This window comes from Varroa destructor, unplaced genomic scaffold (genome assembly GCF_002443255.2).
Source record: "Varroa destructor unplaced genomic scaffold, Vdes_3.0 BEIS01000003.1, whole genome shotgun sequence".
Classification (NCBI taxonomy): Eukaryota; Metazoa; Arthropoda; class Arachnida; order Mesostigmata; family Varroidae; genus Varroa; species Varroa destructor.
The window spans coordinates 56,060,122-56,077,081 of record NW_019211456.1 but is presented as its reverse complement, the minus strand read 5'-3'; the positions used below and the strand labels follow the sequence as shown (position 1 = coordinate 56,077,081).

The 16,960-nt window shown below is 38.2% G+C and overlaps 3 protein-coding genes across 13 annotated transcripts in view; 1 reads left to right on the top strand and 2 right to left on the bottom strand.

The window, feature by feature from the left end:
• kri (uracil phosphoribosyltransferase krishah) overlaps window positions 1–7,396 on the bottom strand; it is a 10,325-nt gene extending 2,929 nt beyond the window's left edge. The window contains exons 1-6 of one of the 2 annotated variants that reach the window (XM_022798513.2): window positions 7,221–7,396; window positions 5,377–5,419; window positions 4,699–4,768; window positions 4,050–4,207; window positions 3,502–3,667; window positions 2,765–2,860 (exon numbers count right to left, since the gene is read on the bottom strand). In XM_022798513.2, the coding sequence (XP_022654248.2) occupies window positions 2,765–2,860; window positions 3,502–3,667; window positions 4,050–4,207; window positions 4,699–4,768; window positions 5,377–5,419; window positions 7,221–7,396 (709 nt within the window). Of the gene's footprint in view, window positions 1–116; window positions 2,861–3,501; window positions 3,668–4,049; window positions 4,208–4,698; window positions 4,769–5,376; window positions 5,420–7,220 lie in introns of those variants that run through there. The other variant, XM_022798512.2, reaches the window with a different exon arrangement.
• Pcmt (Protein-L-isoaspartate (D-aspartate) O-methyltransferase) overlaps window positions 7,299–16,960 on the bottom strand; it is a 20,813-nt gene continuing 11,151 nt past the window's right edge. For both annotated transcript variants that reach the window (XM_086984342.1, XM_086984343.1), the window contains one exon: window positions 7,299–7,892. The gene's annotated coding sequence lies outside the window, so the exon portion shown is untranslated. The remainder of the gene's footprint in view (window positions 7,893–16,960) is intronic.
• On the top strand, window positions 11,261–16,614 carry TwdlX (TweedleX). Of its 9 annotated transcripts, none has more exons than XM_022798531.2 (5): window positions 11,669–11,837; window positions 12,492–12,602; window positions 12,790–13,176; window positions 13,872–14,139; window positions 14,403–16,614. In XM_022798531.2, exons 3-5 carry the CDS (start codon window positions 13,070–13,072, stop codon window positions 14,493–14,495), a joined length of 468 nt encoding a protein of 155 aa, XP_022654266.1. In that variant the 5' UTR covers window positions 11,669–11,837; window positions 12,492–12,602; window positions 12,790–13,069; the 3' UTR covers window positions 14,496–16,614. The 9 variants fall into 9 exon arrangements, with proteins under 9 accessions (XP_022654268.1, XP_022654271.1, XP_022654266.1 ...); XM_086984346.1 differs by having other exon boundaries at window positions 12,476–12,602; XM_086984345.1 differs by having other exon boundaries at window positions 11,669–11,968.

Sequence of the window (16,960 nt, the reverse complement as noted above, 5' to 3'; positions counted from 1 at the left end):
GTTTTTAAGTATGGTCTAATTATATTTTGGTTTTACAAAAAAAAAACAGGCTTTCCTGTAATACTAATAATGGCGGATCAACGCATGACTTTTACGCCAAATAGTTCGCCAAAGTGTTAATTTAGGTGCCGTATTCTGTATATATTTTATTTTCAACGTCTTAGGTCCATTTCATTATATATATATATATATATATTGCCAACACTTGGCAGTATGTACATCCACAGATAAACATAAAATCTTCTTGTGTGATTAGATACTTGAAAAACATTTTTCAAATGTCTGTTTGTTGTTCGCGTTCAACACTGCACAAAGACGCACCCTCAGAACAAACTAATCTTCAAACGTAACTAGCTCGAATCCGTAACATAGTAATTTTTTTTCAATAAGCAAACACAAAAGTATCTTTTGGTATCTCTCCAGTAAAATATGGTTCCTTATACTTTTACTCTTCCGTCTGCTCATCCTGTTTGCTCGAGGCATAAACGCATAAGGGACGGAATCGTAGCGAGAACAGCGCCGTCTAGAACAAATGAAATTGTGGTGCCTGGCAACCTCTGCTCGCCTGTCATATGAATACACTTCATGCTGCTCAATAGTTCGACTTTTATAGAACAACAGAGGAAATGACCAGAACAATCAATCCTCCATGAACCCAGTATATGACGCTGCTGTGTAGTTTTTCTACGACCAATATCTTTGTCACAATATTATCTTTTTCTTTACATGTTGGGAGGCTGATAAAATATTATATAAAACAGAGAGTAAATCCGCAGCACCAATAGTACTAAAAATACCAATAAACGGATACTTCTTAGAATACCTTTTTAGTATTGTATTATCAGGTCGTTTATTCTGAAACTCGACATAATGCGAAGTTTTCTGCAAGTTTACTTGTTTTATAGAAATATGCTATAACTTTCGGCCACTCCATGGGTGTCTGGCGAGAGGAAGTTTTAAGTCTAGAAAGGCAATCCTAACATCACGATAGGTTTAAGTCGTTTTTCTAACAGTAAATTGGCGTTATTTTAGAGAAAAAAAAGTCATGAGCAATAAACTAGCGAGTATGGTGAGTGCTGAAAGGCCCCCTACTATAATTCTTATATTCTTTCCACAGTGAGTATTCCCATGAAATAGCAATGGTTTACCTCTATTTGCTCAATACGGAATTCTTTTTACCATCATTTTCTCTAGCTGTTGACAATACACTTCAGCCATAATTGATGAACCAGGACCCATGAAGCTAAGGTGAATAACACCTGCATTAGCCTATTAAACAGACACCATAAATTTCTATAGCTGTGCATTTGCTTTAGGATGATGTCCTGCCGGTTTAGCTGCATCCATTTACTGATGTGACGATTAATGTAAAGGATTCACTTCCCACAATTCGGTATAGCAACAGACTGCTGTTTCAACGTGCGAGCAAAGAGAAGTATGTGCTTATGTGTCTGTCTTTAATCCTCCCTTTGTTTGGCCCAAGTGAACAAGTAGATAATTTTTGCATACGTCAAACGTGGGTGCTAACACCTGTGCACCTCAACATGGATTGGCTTTCGCCACAGCTTTCAACTCTTCACACCGTTAATCATCTTCTCAGTGGTCTTTTACTATAGTCATTTCCGAACTCGGAATTCCTTCTCGGAATTCTTCGTATGAACGGTTCATGGTGTCTCTAGGAGTAGAAGCTTTATAGAACAATACTTTATACAATGTTTATACGGAGAACTATCTCCGCCGCTGTAGTTTCAGGATGGAGATCTGACTTTCTATGACTGACTACAAGTTAAAAGCTCAACTATAAGAAGTATCGTGAAATTATCTCGAACCGTTATAAAATAACGTCAAATTGGTAATATGAGATGAATTTCTGTCACGTTTCATACTTGACGCCTAATCGCTATGCGTACTTTGTTTCGTTTAGCACCTCAACGAGCCGCACTTCTGAAAGCTCAACGATTCCTGAAAATAGTCGAATTCCCGCTTGCATAGAAGCTTCGCAACCTCTATAAGCTTACTTGCATGAATTAGTGCTTAAATAGGGAGAATTTAGTTGACGGAATCTATCGAAGAAACATAGTCGTCTAATGATTTATTCTGCGTCATATATTATGGGGTTGCATAGAAAAGTGGCCGGTGGCAGAACTGTCTTCATTTTAAAGACAGCCGTTTAATTAATTCGAGCTTTTTGCCCATTTGCTATGATGACACTTTATACTTTTTAGTTGTTTTGTATATTTTATATGTATCTGATTGCGTATGTATTCGTATTTGAATGTGCGTGTGTGTATTTTTAAATAGTAACGTGCATCGACGTGATTTGTATGTGAGTAATCATGATGACTGTGCAGTTTGTAACGCCCGTTATTGTCGTTAACAATAGACTCGGATGTCGGAAATAAACGAATTTGGATAATTCAATTTGCTTTTTATTCCAGCATAAAAAATACTCGAAGCACTAATGGAAAATCAAAATACTCGTATATAATGTTGAAAAATCTAAATAGAATAGGCAAAACGAACTGCATCATTTGCCAGCATGACGACGAAATGGATGTGATTGGTGCAAGTTACCAAAAATTTGTCACTAGCAATAAGTTTGGCAATAATGATGACGAACGATCAATTCATCATCTTTGTGTGTGTGTGTATGTGAAAATATCTCAACAAGTAAAAGCGCAGCACGTATATATATGTATATGAATCATTGGTGGTTACAGCGGCATCATAAGATGGTTGAGAAGAGGATCTTGTTAATCAGTACCGAAATATTTTTGTCCGAAGTGATTGGGTGCCACAGGATGAATCTCAGTCGTGAGTATGGTCAGCTGTGGGAAAGCTTTCGTGACGCAACGAACGGCTGCAAAAAAGGAAGAAAAAAAGATAGCGCACTTCGATCACATAAAAATTTAATGACAAGTGAACAAATTAAACTTGAACAAAGAATAAGTCAATTAACGGAACGGTCAAGTAACTGTTGAGTCGGAAAGGATTTATTACTATAGTAAACTTTGCTTCATATCAACTAGATGGTTTGTCGACGACTTAAAAATGACATACACACAATGAGCCTATAATACGGTTCTCACAATAGAGACTGATTGATCGAAATTAACGATTTGGTATTCTCTTTGATCCATGATTTGTGAAAAACGCCACGTCATCATTTTCATTTCAAATTAAAATATGCTGATAATTTCTTATTGGTAATATCGCAGGGCTTACACTATCACACTGATTCTAGATCGAGCCTAAAGAAGAATAAATAGACCATGTGTTTGGTATACAGAAGAACCACTAAAGTTAAACACTTATATTATCGCCAAAACCATCGTGGATAAGAGCCAAGAAAAAGGTAATCGAATGAATAACAGAATTCAACTATTAAAGACATTTAGGTGTCAACTATTATAGTACTGCATTGTGAAAACGAATCTGAAGTCAATTGCCGATACGCTACATAATACATGACGATATACCTATATAGTTAATCTTGATTACCTTTGGGCGTACAGAAGAGATTGAGCAAAATTATGTTATCAGGCTGTACTCCATGCTCAAGAAGTACCTTGGTCGCTTTAATAATTGTGTTCCCCGTCGACATTATGGGATACATTAAAAGGACTCGCCTCCTGGCTATATCCTCTGGGAACTTAGCATAGACCACCTGCGTATTCAAGGTTGAGTGACAACTCGCTTTCATTAACCACTACAGGACTAGCCGCCGAATTTAGTACCTTAGCTTATTTATTTCTGGCGAATCTTAGGAAGTAACAGATGTGTCTGTCAATCAAGCTAAATATTCATGCCCTTGTCCTCCGTAATTGATATAAACTATTAAAACTTGCACCGAAGCTTCCTGTCGAAATAAAAGAATCAGACACGTAATCGTCTTTTCTGAAAACATGTCTGTCGGATTGAATGAAAGATTTCTTATCTTGGCTTACACTCCAAATGGCACGGAGGATGTTGGGCGTACGCAGATTACAACGAGAACCTTGATATCGAAGCACTCGTTGAATTAAACAAGTGCGCTAGGTCTGACTAACCTTAGCTTCGTGTGTATCTTCGTTACTCTGTATAAGAATCTTTCCAATCCGGATACTTCGACAACAATCTCTCAGCCCCTTCTCCATCGCTTCACCCGATCGGACAATGGATACTCCGCATCCTCCCTTGACGAAGCGCAAACCCTCGTAGGGTGCCCCTGACAATGACAAGCGAGCAATTATATAGTTCAACCTATCAAATAGGCAAAAGTATCGCACATATGACTTTGGCTAGGCCACGCGCATGACCCAAAGCGTTTTAAGGACTTTCTGAAACACACTACTTCATAAGCTATTTGGTTGCAAACTAAATGACCAAGTAGCGCTTTAACGTAAAGCTAGAATTATGTAAACCTTCTTCACGGTTGGAAAGTCCCAGAAATCCATATGGTAATATACATTGCGATCTTGTGCCAGTAAGTTTATGATTTGTCGGCTCGAAGTTCATGTCCTTAAGCCTAAAGAAGAAAATTCGATAAACCATGTAGCCAGCGTCACACTTACTATGACAGTCACCAAAATTCAGTTAGGTGCCTACTTCCATTTTCAAACCTGTATACCCATGCATATAGAACTACATTTATTTTCAAGTATATTGTACTTCAAAGAAACAAATATAGAGAAGCTTCCACCAGTTTGAGGAACTCACCAATAGGGGTAATAACCGTTTGTGGAGTGTACGGAAAATGATTTAATCCCTCTTCCACAACCATCCGTATCTGTAAGTATGACACTGTAATAATTCTATACATACCCACATGCTGACAATTATCTGGACATTATTCTTTGTAATTTATGACATATTCATACCCAAATGATAACAGCTCTTATAGTATAAATTATTTCAATGGTATTTCAATAAATGGTCGGTTCTGGTAACTGACTGAACTAGAATTGCGCATATTACTAATTGTCGGAATTTTATTTACGATTAAATAATAATGAAGGTGCTCATGAACGCGACGAACAGTCACACTCAAGAAGTCCAGAAGCACGGAGCGACTCCCTGTTTCGACCTTGGTAGATGAAGGCCAACTTCACGATCACAGACCTATTTATAGCGGCATAATGAATCATGATATCTTTCATTTTGTGTTTCAGTCTTAGTCCATGTACACAAAATTGTTTCTTCTTTGAATGGTCCGCACTGAATGCTCTCTATCGTCGTGCACCGCGCAACTTGAAATTTTCATGATCTTAATTACATTTATTTACGTTAATTTCGCCGAATAAGTAAAGTACAAACTGCACAAGCTATAGAGTAGTAATCAGCGAATATTCAATTACTAAATTACAAACGTCAGAGCAGACTTAACTTTTTACCTACCAGCCTATCTGCGTAGAAGACAAAATCTCCGCGAGAAGTATTTCTGAAATTATAAACAATACACACCTGTCAAACGAAGTAGTTCAAAGTCTATTTTTTTTTGTTTTTGTCAATGTTATTCGAGTGCTCCGGTTACACAAAAAATAAACGATGTGTTGAAGGACTTCGAAATAACTCACATATACCGAACATGCATCATACAACTGGACGTTTTTGCAGGAGCTAAAAGTTTACTTTTTCTATATTAACATCAGGAGCTAAAAGTTTACTTTTTCTATATTAACATGTCTGTAACAGGTTTTTCCCTGATACTTGTTTATTTATTAAGATGAGAATCAGTTTACTGGTTGTTTCTAACCGTATAATTAGACTACGCAACAGTTTTGTTGCCTTCCAACTTCGGGTCATTGAGCACTACGGCAAGTATGAATCGTACGAACAAATTAACGTACAAATATCACTAGAACCAATAAACGATCTTTATAAATTATTCGCAGTAACACTTTTGCCACGCCTTTTCACGCTTATTAGAAGTAAAACGGTACTGCTTTTTAGACCACTTAAAGAGTAGTTGCGAACGGACCGTTATGGCAAACACAGCATTTGGGCACTAAGTCAGCTTTGCCGGAACTAAATGTTGCGCCTACAAACTGTTACCAACATGGGCCTCTCACAAATTAGTTAAAAATCGCAACATATTTAGCAATATGCTTTTCACAATTTTCTACCTTGTGCCATGCGTTCCCTATTGGTACAGAGATCAGCAGTGCACAAATCTAATTTTGTACAACTTTTTCACTTATTTAGGTAACAAAGTTTTATGAGGCGGTGAAATCGTATAAGGAACCGATTATGAAGAAGCGACAAAATACAGGTTCCTTTTTCTATAAAATTGAGTACCACAAACTTTGACTCGGCGATAATATCTATGTCGATTTATGAAAAACTCTTACCCATTTTCAGTATTAACCGACGGGTAACAAAGTAAACTACGTTGACTTATATATATATATATATATATGATACAGGTATCACTATACTTTGAGAAATTAACAATCTTTCGCCACTTAAGATTAATAATATTCTCTGTGGCGCAGTGTATATTTCGCACACGCCGCCCCTAAACGCCATCAATCACTTTACAGTAGAAATCAGCAATGCCTAAAGTACAAAACAGGGGAATTGATGGTTTTTAGAAACTCAACATGCCTATATAACCTGTTTTAACAGGTATATGGAATATTTCTAAAGCAACACAACAAAGTACATTCAAATTGGCCCGTTAACTCATAACGCAAACGTTATGTTCACAGTCGGTCAGTCAAATTGGGTTCATAATCGCTTTGCAATTTTATTCTATCATCTGCTTTGGAAAGCATTCAGTTCAGCCATTGTTGCTTAAATGCGTGTTGTATAGTCATCATGATCATCAGCAGTAAAGGCTATCATCATCCACCTATAATAACAGCTGACGGTGATAGCTGATCAGCGCGCCACAACAATAACGTGCAAAAAAAAAAGCAGATCTTACAGCAATGGCTTACTAAGGCACTACTAAAAGAATAGGGCTCCAGGAAACATGACTGACGGGGAAATATACAAACGCAACAAAAATAATGATCAAGTCGCAGTGTATCACAGAGCACACAGATATAATGTACCTTTCTGCTCTAAAAAACTTTTAATGTGACTCATTTTGCTTTTTCTTAACAACCTAGTTTATAGGTGATTTAGGAACTACTAGAAGTCTATGTTCATTCGAGATTTAATCAATACGGTCCGATATAATGACATTACATCAAGAATCAGCTTTGAACCATTACCTATGGGTTATGAAGCCTTACTTTTCTCGGATAATGGTTTGCAGCTCCCGCGTTTGATTAGTGATGGGAATAAGTTTGACATTTCTAGACATCAGGACATCTTCTTTGCCCTCGTCATCATGTGGCGCAGATACGGCTTCTTGAGGTACGACGTCCGGTTTGGCTTCGACAGCTGGCATCTTCACTGTACGTTGCATACACGTGTCAATTTCGTTTCTACGATAACACAGAGTAAGCGGTCTTCTCCAATGATACCGACCAACGTTAACATATCCAATCTTTTATGTTGTCTACTTTTGTATAGTTCTTCTTGATTCGATTCAAAAAAAGCGTGAAGGTTTTCTGTGACTGGTGCGAATTTTACTTTGGCTATTTAGAACAAGAATCGTTCTTTGGTTCGCGTTGTGCAACTTAACCAGCCCGAGCTGTTGGAACGGCTGTTAACTACTACAGCTAACACCGTGACATCATCGTGGCCCACTGATCTACCAGCACTATCCAAACAAGTACTGCTGCTGCTGCTGAGTATTGTCGGCCCATTCCCTTTCTCCCGCACTCTCTGCTCCGCTGTTTGTGGACGAATGGCTGTCACCCACCACCAGTGCCTACTGCCTGTTGCCTGCGCTCACTCTACGAATAAAGCCGCGAGACAGTCGAACAGATAGACAGTCAGACGAGGGGGTAGGCTACAACCTAAAAATCAGTGCGGTACTAAATACAGACCCAGGGCACGGAGAAATTTCCAAGGTAAACGAACCTACCATTAGCGAGGGCCATGGGTGGTAGGTGTTTGCAGGAAATATCTTTTATATTTTGCTAGAGCTCTACCAGAGGGCGCAGCAGGATAAATCGTTGCACAATAGAAACGAATTTCGAGGCTACATACATCATCGTCTATATATACTATATATGCATCTAGGGACATTGGGGCACTTGGTGATGAGGTAATCTGGGTTCAATACACATAGGTGCAGATTCATTAGCACGCGCGTATATCCTTTACACTGCTGGAAGCGTCCGCCAGGGGTTCGTACTGGGAGTAGAACTCGAAAACATTTTAATATACATGTATAATATTACATAAACTCATACGACATACATTTTTGTGGATAACCTGATAATCAACAACAAATGCTAACTATAGTGGCTTTATTTCACTTTTGTTATAAGAAATGCTAACATATAGTATTGAAAAAGGGTAATTATATTAATCTAATAGTACCGCTCCATTAATATATATCCGAATGTTAAACGGCAAGATTGTACGCACGAATGTGAGTTTTGGCGCACATTGAGGCGAAACACCTAATTTAGTAACTGCAAAAGCAACGAGACCCTACAATAAACACAATCGTTAGAGTTTATTTTTAGTAGACACTTACCTAAAAAGCTCTACTTTATTATATTCTTTTAGATGACATACCAGTTTGGGAAAAAAAATCATGTGCATGTTATAAACATTTCACGTTTACCTTACGCAGCAGAGACTAAAGGCCATTTCCTGAGAGTGTAGTTTTGTTTTTTTGCAGACATCAAAATCACAGTTCGTTTTCTCTACTCAAGTGGTCTATTAGAATTTCCGACCGGGCGCTGCGCCGCTATAGGCCGAGAATCACCGTTTTAGATACCCCGCATATTTTTCTAAAGTTCATCCATTAACAATTTCTAAAATTACCGATATGTTTAACCCTGAGTTGGGGAGTCGGGAATCTTTACACGGTAGAAGCAGTGCACGTTAGACGGGTATATTTATCTAAATATTTTTATTAAATTTAAATAAATCGCAATCATAGTAGTGCCAGCTGCAGCGATAATAAAAAGCTTCGTGGATATAAAATCTTCAAGTACTTTGGTAGTAAGTTTACATTTGAGAGGCGGCCACCTAACTGTACCTAGGATTCTAGAACCTTTTTTACACTCATACGTATTAGGCATTTGCGCAGTGCACTAACGAACAACGTAAGAATAGCAAACGCGATTCTTATACCGATAGAAGATGGATCTTATCAATACAGACCCAGCTATTTGCAACATGAGCATAGCAAAATATATTTACCATATAGAAATAACTCAGACGCAGTGAACCACATATAAATATGATCTGCCAAACTTAAACTACTTACATTATGCCACAGAAGTATAGCGACTCTCAAAAGTATTTAGTTACCTTGTTACTTTAGCTGAATGCGTTAAAATGTAGAGGATCAAAACTAAAAGTGAGCTTCTCGAATTAACAACAATTTAACGTTACGATTGTGTAAAATGATTGAGCCAAAAAGAATACTTGCTCAGGGGAAACGGCGTAATAAAAAAAAAAACAAAACAAGCATTTGTCCAACCGCCAAAAAGTCCATTAGGAAATTTACTTAGTATGATACAATGGTTCTACAGAAATATCAGAAAGATCATTCGATTTTTGTAATACGCAACTCAAATAGCCATAAAAAAAATTTCCGGACATTAATGATTTAATTATGTGATAAAGTTGAATAATTTCGCTGAATATACGACGATCATTTTTAGGAATGTAATTCGGTAATTTAGGACAATCATTAAATCGACAAACTAGCTAGAAGTCGACCACTTCAAGTGTAGACAACGATTGTTACGAGAAGTTGAACAGTGACCATCCTGAAGAGCGCTGGATAGCTAGCAAGAAACAGCGGAAATGTCTCGTGTGCGAGCAGGGCACGGAACTTTATTCATTTTCCAAATCTTTTTCTTTATTCAAAGATAATGAGTCGCATAAAGTTGAAGTTCGCAACTCTGCACAAAAACATGCCCCTGCAGTCAAGTCGAAAGAACTTGTTCTGGTGAGTAATCGTAAATTCTACTTTCGATTTCTGACATTTACCGAGAACAGTGAACTTGAATACCGAGCTATCGCGCTTATGGCGTTTCTTACCAACGACGCAGCAATCCATAGAGTACTCAGCTTAGCTCAATTTCTGCTGATTTCCTCGGCTGCAAGCTGTTCATCTTGCACGTCAAAGCTCGAAGTGGTTCTTCGTTTCGATATCTGATCAAGATTCTCTTTGAGTACTAAGGGCTAATTTTGAACCAGTTAGCCACCTTCCCGATAACGGCTAGCACCCATATCATAGCAAATGGGATCGTTTTATCGTGCCTAAAGAACGGTCTTTTGATAAAGGTACGCGCACGCAATTTTGCAGTGTCATTAGTATGTGGCGCAAACTCAAAACCCATTTCTAGGTAGCAAGGACCGAGTTGCCCATCTTACCAAAGGCGCTTTGCCCCGCAACAACGAGACTCTCGCGTTGCAAATTACAATCAATATTTCTGCAAGTGGACGAATACTTCTTAAATACGGTGCAAGCAACGTGTGTTTGTTTCAGTTGCTAAACTGCTACCCAGTTTACTACTTTATTAATTTATGGATAAAATCTAACGTTCATTGTTAACTATGCAGGAGTAATTTGACAATTTCATTCCACACACTCAAAATAGCCAGTCGAATAGAACGTGATGGCACCAATGCTCCTGTATCAACGATGTCTAACGAGGCCTAAGAGGCGCAAACAGACAAATACTCCAAAGGGTCGTCTAAAAAGAAACCTCTCAAAACTCAACACATTCACCGTTGTCACCCTCGCGATCCTTTCCTTTCGGTTCTCCTATTTGTTTTATACCACCCCAGCTGTTGTTCAGGTACATTATTTATCGACTGGCGAGAAAATAGCTTGTCTTTTTGTTGGTCTATCTATCCACAAAACAAACGAGATTTCTATATTCTTATGAAAAGATTCGGTGTGTAGTATTGACGGCTGAACCTATACGCTGGTTTACAACTAGTGGATCTAAGAAACAACACACTTACTACAGTATATTTTATATCCCTTTTCCTATACAACTAGTGTGAATAAGAACCGCATTTTTTTTTTCAAAATTTGAAATGCTTTTTCCTTTCCTCAATGGAATTAATAGAAATATATTAATTAAATCATATCTGGCCTAAAAAGCTTATAAGGCTTTTAGATTCTATCTCGATAACTTAATACTGTCTCACATTGGTAGAAATGCAGATTTAATTTCTTCGACAGCTAAGGTACATCATTAGTCAGGTGAATGCAGAGGGTAACTTCAGCGTTGAAAAGGTGGTAGTGGATGTTCTCATGTCGAAAAAAGACCGCGCTTCTGTGCCTGATCACGACGGTTCACGAGTACTTCGCTTTCGCACCTCCGGGGGGTTGGAGGACGAGGACGACGATGACGAGGAGGAGGGTAATTATTTGGTGGGGTGAGGAGAGAAGGAAAAATACCCTCGCTTTAAGCTACCACCGTTTGCCGTCGCGGTCGTCTATCGGTGAATGTAACCTGTTTGTCTGCCTGTGCAACTCCTTTCTTGCGTCGGCCATTAAGATTCGTCATCCAGTCCCTAATCTGGTGCGGTGATCCTCGCAGATGGGGTATGTTCGGTTGTCTGTCCGTCTGTCTGTCTGTCTTGTTAATGCCTACAGGAGAATCAGTTTACTCTTTCCTACAATAACGTCATTGGTTGGTTTCCGCTCTCCCGGTTTGCTGCTGCTGCTTCTTCTGGGTTAAACAATTTAAGAGAGAAATAACATCGTCGCAGAATCGTAACGTACCGTGCAATAACCCGGCGAAAACAACAGAAGAGTGAGTGACTGAGCGTCAACACTTAACTTCCTGCGTGAAATGATTTCGACATTTGTCCCTTTTCCACGCACCTAAGAACTCCACGCTACCACGAATGCGAGTCGTTCGTTGGTTTCTTCCTTCAAAGAAATGTAGGCGTGCTAGAGAACCAATTGGCAATCAGGTGGACGTCGAGTTGCATGGCGACGCACTTCCGAGTGTCGTCTAGGCATCTAATATATAATAAACGAATAATGTATTTCTCAACCTGAGTTACCCCGGGGATTTTTTTTGTTTTGTAAGACATCGAAATCATAAAGAGATCTGTTCTTTTCACAAACTACGAATTTATCACTAAAGATGTTTGTTTTTTTTACTATGAATTTGACGGAATAGAAAATCATAGAAATGAATCTAGATTGTGCTATCCGATCAGATGAACAACAACATACGTTTTTCACAGAAAGTGAGTTGGTAGGAAAACGTTAGGATGTCGGATGCGTTTCCTGACCTCATATAAAGCTCAAAGACGATATGAAGCATTTTTAAATTATAGTAGCTTCCAATTGCGTAATGCCTAGTATAATAGCGTAAGCATTAGGAACACCGAAAAAGCGAGAATCCGGGACCGTAGCTAGTGGTAACATATCTGCCTACAGAATGAGTTTTCCGCAGAACGCAGCAGCAAACAACGTTCCATTGTGTGTGTATGGGTGCCTCAGTTATTTTCTGTTGATCAGTTGATTGCCTTCGGCTGTGATGATGATCCCGAAAACTAGAAAATCGGTAATAAGTGTAATATGTATTATTTGAATCCAATAGCAAAGTCGTACTTTAATCAGTGAATATCCAGAGAGATTACGAATTCAACCATTATTAGTACATTGTTAGCAATCCTAGAAAGCAGTTAATTATATGGAAGACGAAATGGACTGCTTAATCATATCAACTAAATGTGAATTCTCTGTTTTAGATTTTATATTGGATAAGCAAGAATTAAAGTTACGACCCGGAGTGCCATCATGTAACTGGGTTCCATGCCTTCGCGGCAAAGTCCTAAAGGCCCAAAAGATCACCGGCCATGACAACACTTCTATTGCCACATCTTTTTTCCTCAATGCATGGATATTTTATTCAAAATATCCGTGACGGAAGGATGAGAAGGATCTAGGTGGAGCAGTTCATAATAGAAGCCAACTGCAGAATTGGTTTACAGCCGAGCCTTGAGTAGAGAAACAGTGAAGCCTCTCGCCATGGCGGAAGTCTCGACGATGGTCGCACTGGTGTTCACTACAATCGGAGTGGTGCTAGCTGTAGCCGTTTATCTCTGCAAGAAGATTCAGCGCGTCAAACGGGCTAGGTACTGAACAGAACTGAACTCATCTGAAGCTAAGGCAAAGCTACGAATGTCATAGACGAGCATAGTATACAAGTCAGAAGAGTAAAATGCGATTATCGAAAAAAAAATAGCCGGCCCTCTAGCTAGCTAACTTGTCGGACACCAATAAGGGTACATCACATAGGTTACGTCAACACATAACAACGATAACAGCAATAAGTATTGTAAGGATTTCCGAAATCCATCACGTAGTTAAAATTTTGTCTTTTCACAGGTTGCCTCTAATCACATTTTCATAACAGGTCAATTACATATAAGCACTTTTCATTGTGAGCTAATGTGAGAGTCCTTTTGGTACAAATGTTGGTTGGGTAGCGTCGTTCGCAATACCAGTAGATAGCTTGCAATATTATTTGCATATAGCTTAACTTCCCTGCACCTCCTTTCTCCTTTTGGTGATCTGATAAATATTTTGCCTATATCACAGGCAAGATGTGTAATAATAGTGATAATAGTAATGGTAACTATTAATCTAATAACTATCTTTTTAAGTAACTATCTATTAAGAGCATCTGAAGTGGTTAGCCAAGATCGATCTTTCTGAGTGATTATTCTAGAAAGGGAGAGGAGGGTTTTTGCCGGCAATGTTTCTATCTTAATGGTTATGACTATTGAAGCACTAGTCACTTTTTCTAAATATCCGCTTTTTCCTGCAGACGTCACGGCTGGAAGTACTCCCGGGTTCCAACGGCTCAAGGAACATGCGGCTCTACGTTAACAGGTGGCCAGTTGCAAGGATCAGGTAGCAGTGCTCCTTCAGGCGGCGGAACCAGTGTAGACGACGGAATAACAAATGGAACCATAGGGAGTAGTCTCGTTGGTTTTCAGCCGGGCCCTCAGTCTGAGACGGACTGCCTCGTCAGAGCCTCTTCGTCCGATGATGACGAATCAGAGACCTCCAATGACCAGCCCGCCACCATTCAGGTACACGTCGACAGCTATGTATGCAGCAGTTATGTAGAAAATCAGCCAATGCAAAAAATTAATAGAATAGATTTCAACGAATACCAAGCAAGGAATAAAAGCCTGTACTAAAGCCAGAAAACTATGGAAAGTATAAAGCTATGAATGCGGCAGGATCATTGCGAGTCGAGTGCCTTCTTTATTCATCCCTTAAATTCTGAATTGTCTCTCTTGCATATCATTGTTATAATTCCCGCATAGATGTCACGGATTTTTTTTCATAGGTGGAGACTGAAATGGTGAATAAAACGACTGTGGCCCCCAAGTCTGGGCGAAAGTTCGTCGAACAGGAGACGGACGAAGAACTTCTGCAGTGACCACCAGATGTAGCAGCAGAATCAGAGTTAATAGAGTGTTGTTGAAAATGGCACCGATGTACTACGTTGAAAACTCGAATGATGAAAAGTGTCTAGCTATAGCGAATTAAATAGAAGAGCATAGTATCAGCACAATGATCGTCATTACACTGATGATTGCATCAACTGACTAAACAGGTGATGTAATCTTAGCACTCTTGACTGGCGAGCGGTCGTTTAAATGTAAAGGCATCCAAGTAATATCTTTAGATATCTAATGCAGAAAAGGCTTTTTTCAAACAATCACTTTCTAAGAGCTTTTAAGTTGACCACGGACCACAAGCATCTACACATCGCAACGGTCAAATGGCTACCAGCCATTGCGGCAGAGTATACACGTAAAAATCCCACGTGGCCCAAAAAGTTCTTTGTTTCAATACGTGACTGTTTTACCTTCCATCAAACAAAGCAAAGCCTAATCTAAATACTGATCCATTCAGACTAAGTTCTAATACTAACGAAATTAGGAGATAGTTGAGATCTCAATGTGCATGTGATTCTAATTGGCCAGTGATTGATTAATAAGTCAGAACAAGTAAAAGCAATTTAGACGCCAAAGCAGCAAAAACCAAAGAAATGTTCCAAGCCGGCACGCACACTGTAGAAATAGAATGAAATGGAAATTCTATTAATAGCATTATTTCTTTCTAATAAAGAAGAAATACGTTTGACAGTCTATAGAGTTACCTCAATCGCTATAGAAATGTTAGGAATATCAACTCAATAAAAATAAATGCCCACGTACGAATAATTATCAAACTGTAGAACTTAGGAAGAACAAACACATACAATAGCCTAACTAGTGCGCCGGCGACATTCTGTGATTAATTCTGAGCAAACGTGGTGGTAGAATGTAAAAAGAGTTTCAAGCTAATTTAGTTTTTTAGGGAAAAACAGCTTGAAAACTTCTTTCCATTGTTGTCGCGTTTATGGTCTGGGTCGAGATCTGGTTAAGCCTCCAGAGAAATAATCTTTCCGGATCATAGGAACGGCCGCATCTCGAAATAACGTAATATATACGGTCGAAATAAAAGAGATTGAAACCATACAAAAATTTTGAGTAAATCAAATGCATTTTTAACGCGATGAAAGTTCGATAACATAGAAAACGACGTATGTCCGTTGTTACGTTATATCAATTTACTGATTCAAAAAAATGCCGCGAATGTATCTATAATAATTTTTGAGTAAGTACAGACTTATATTTGCTTCCATTTAAACCAATAAATCAATAAATTTTTCATCAGACCTAACGGTTAACAAACGTTTATTGGTTATTTTGTTCGCTATCGTTAAGTGAATACGCTATACCTGCCACATGATTCATCTTTTGTAATCATCGGTTCTTCAGTAGGCTTAGACAAGCCTTTTGGCAGTCTTTTACTGACTGCCATATTACAACACTTTTCCAACATGTCATTGCCATAGTATAAGGTCAAAAGCACATTCCGATAACTCATAGTGAATAATAATAATATAATATTAGCCTTACTACATGTATATCGAAATGGAGGAAATATGGTCTCGGTCTGGATCGGTCTAACGGAAACAGAATATTCATTTAAGGTCAAACCTTTACGTTTATTATTATAATTCACTATGAGTTATATATTAAGGAAAAACAAAGCGCGATATCTATAGTATCAGGAAAAATGCAGCTAATCATCTGTAATAGACATATTCTAACAACGAAAAGAAAACTAAAATTGATTACTCATCCTTTATTAGTTAAAATGCGCCCTGAACTTGAGCTTGTGTATGGCAGAGTGCAGTTAGTTCTGAAACAGTCTGAAACAGCCGAGGTTGAATTTTCATTGAAAGAATATGTATTAGGGGGAAAAACTTAAAATCCGCGTTGCAGACGGGCGAATAATAGAATAAAACGAACGGAGACCTTACGATAACAAACAATAGGTGATGAAGAAGCGTGCGCTTATGAAAGGATGCTGTAGCCAACAGTTTCCAGAATGACGAGGGTGGTAATACAATTTATGTTTTCCAGTTCATTCGGGTAAAATATTCTTGTTAAATGAACCCAAAATAAGTATAAGAAATAATAAATTAATAATTTTAATACTTAGCAACGCGTCTTTTATATATAATGATATTGTGAGCTAATAGATTACTCTTAAAGGTAAGTTTATTTTATATAACGTTTTGTATTATGACCTATGTGTTATAATAAATCATTACTATGTGAACTGAGAGAAACTGAGAACAACTTATAAAGTATGGTAAACTTTTCATATAGATAGAGAGAACCGTAGTCATCGGTTACATGCATCGATTACTAGCTAAAATAAATTCGTAAGTTTAGTGTGTGCTAGAATATGCAAGGTAAACATTTGGACGAACATCTATCCAAAGTTAAAGAAATGATTTTAGGACGATATTATATTAGAATTCTCTGGCATTGTTTTCATATT

Excerpts from the sequence above, each read along its gene's own strand:
- TwdlX (XM_022798533.2), top strand. The coding sequence starts at position 13,070 with ATGGCGGAAGTCTCGACGATGGTCGCACTGGTGTTCACTACAATCGGA. Across the intron at positions 13,177-13,871 it reads CAGCGCGTCAAACGGGCTAG|ACGTCACGGCTGGAAGTACT; the intron begins GTACTGAACAGA and ends TTTTTCCTGCAG. Across the intron at positions 14,140-14,402 it reads ACCAGCCCGCCACCATTCAG|GTGGAGACTGAAATGGTGAA; the intron begins GTACACGTCGAC and ends TTTTTTTCATAG.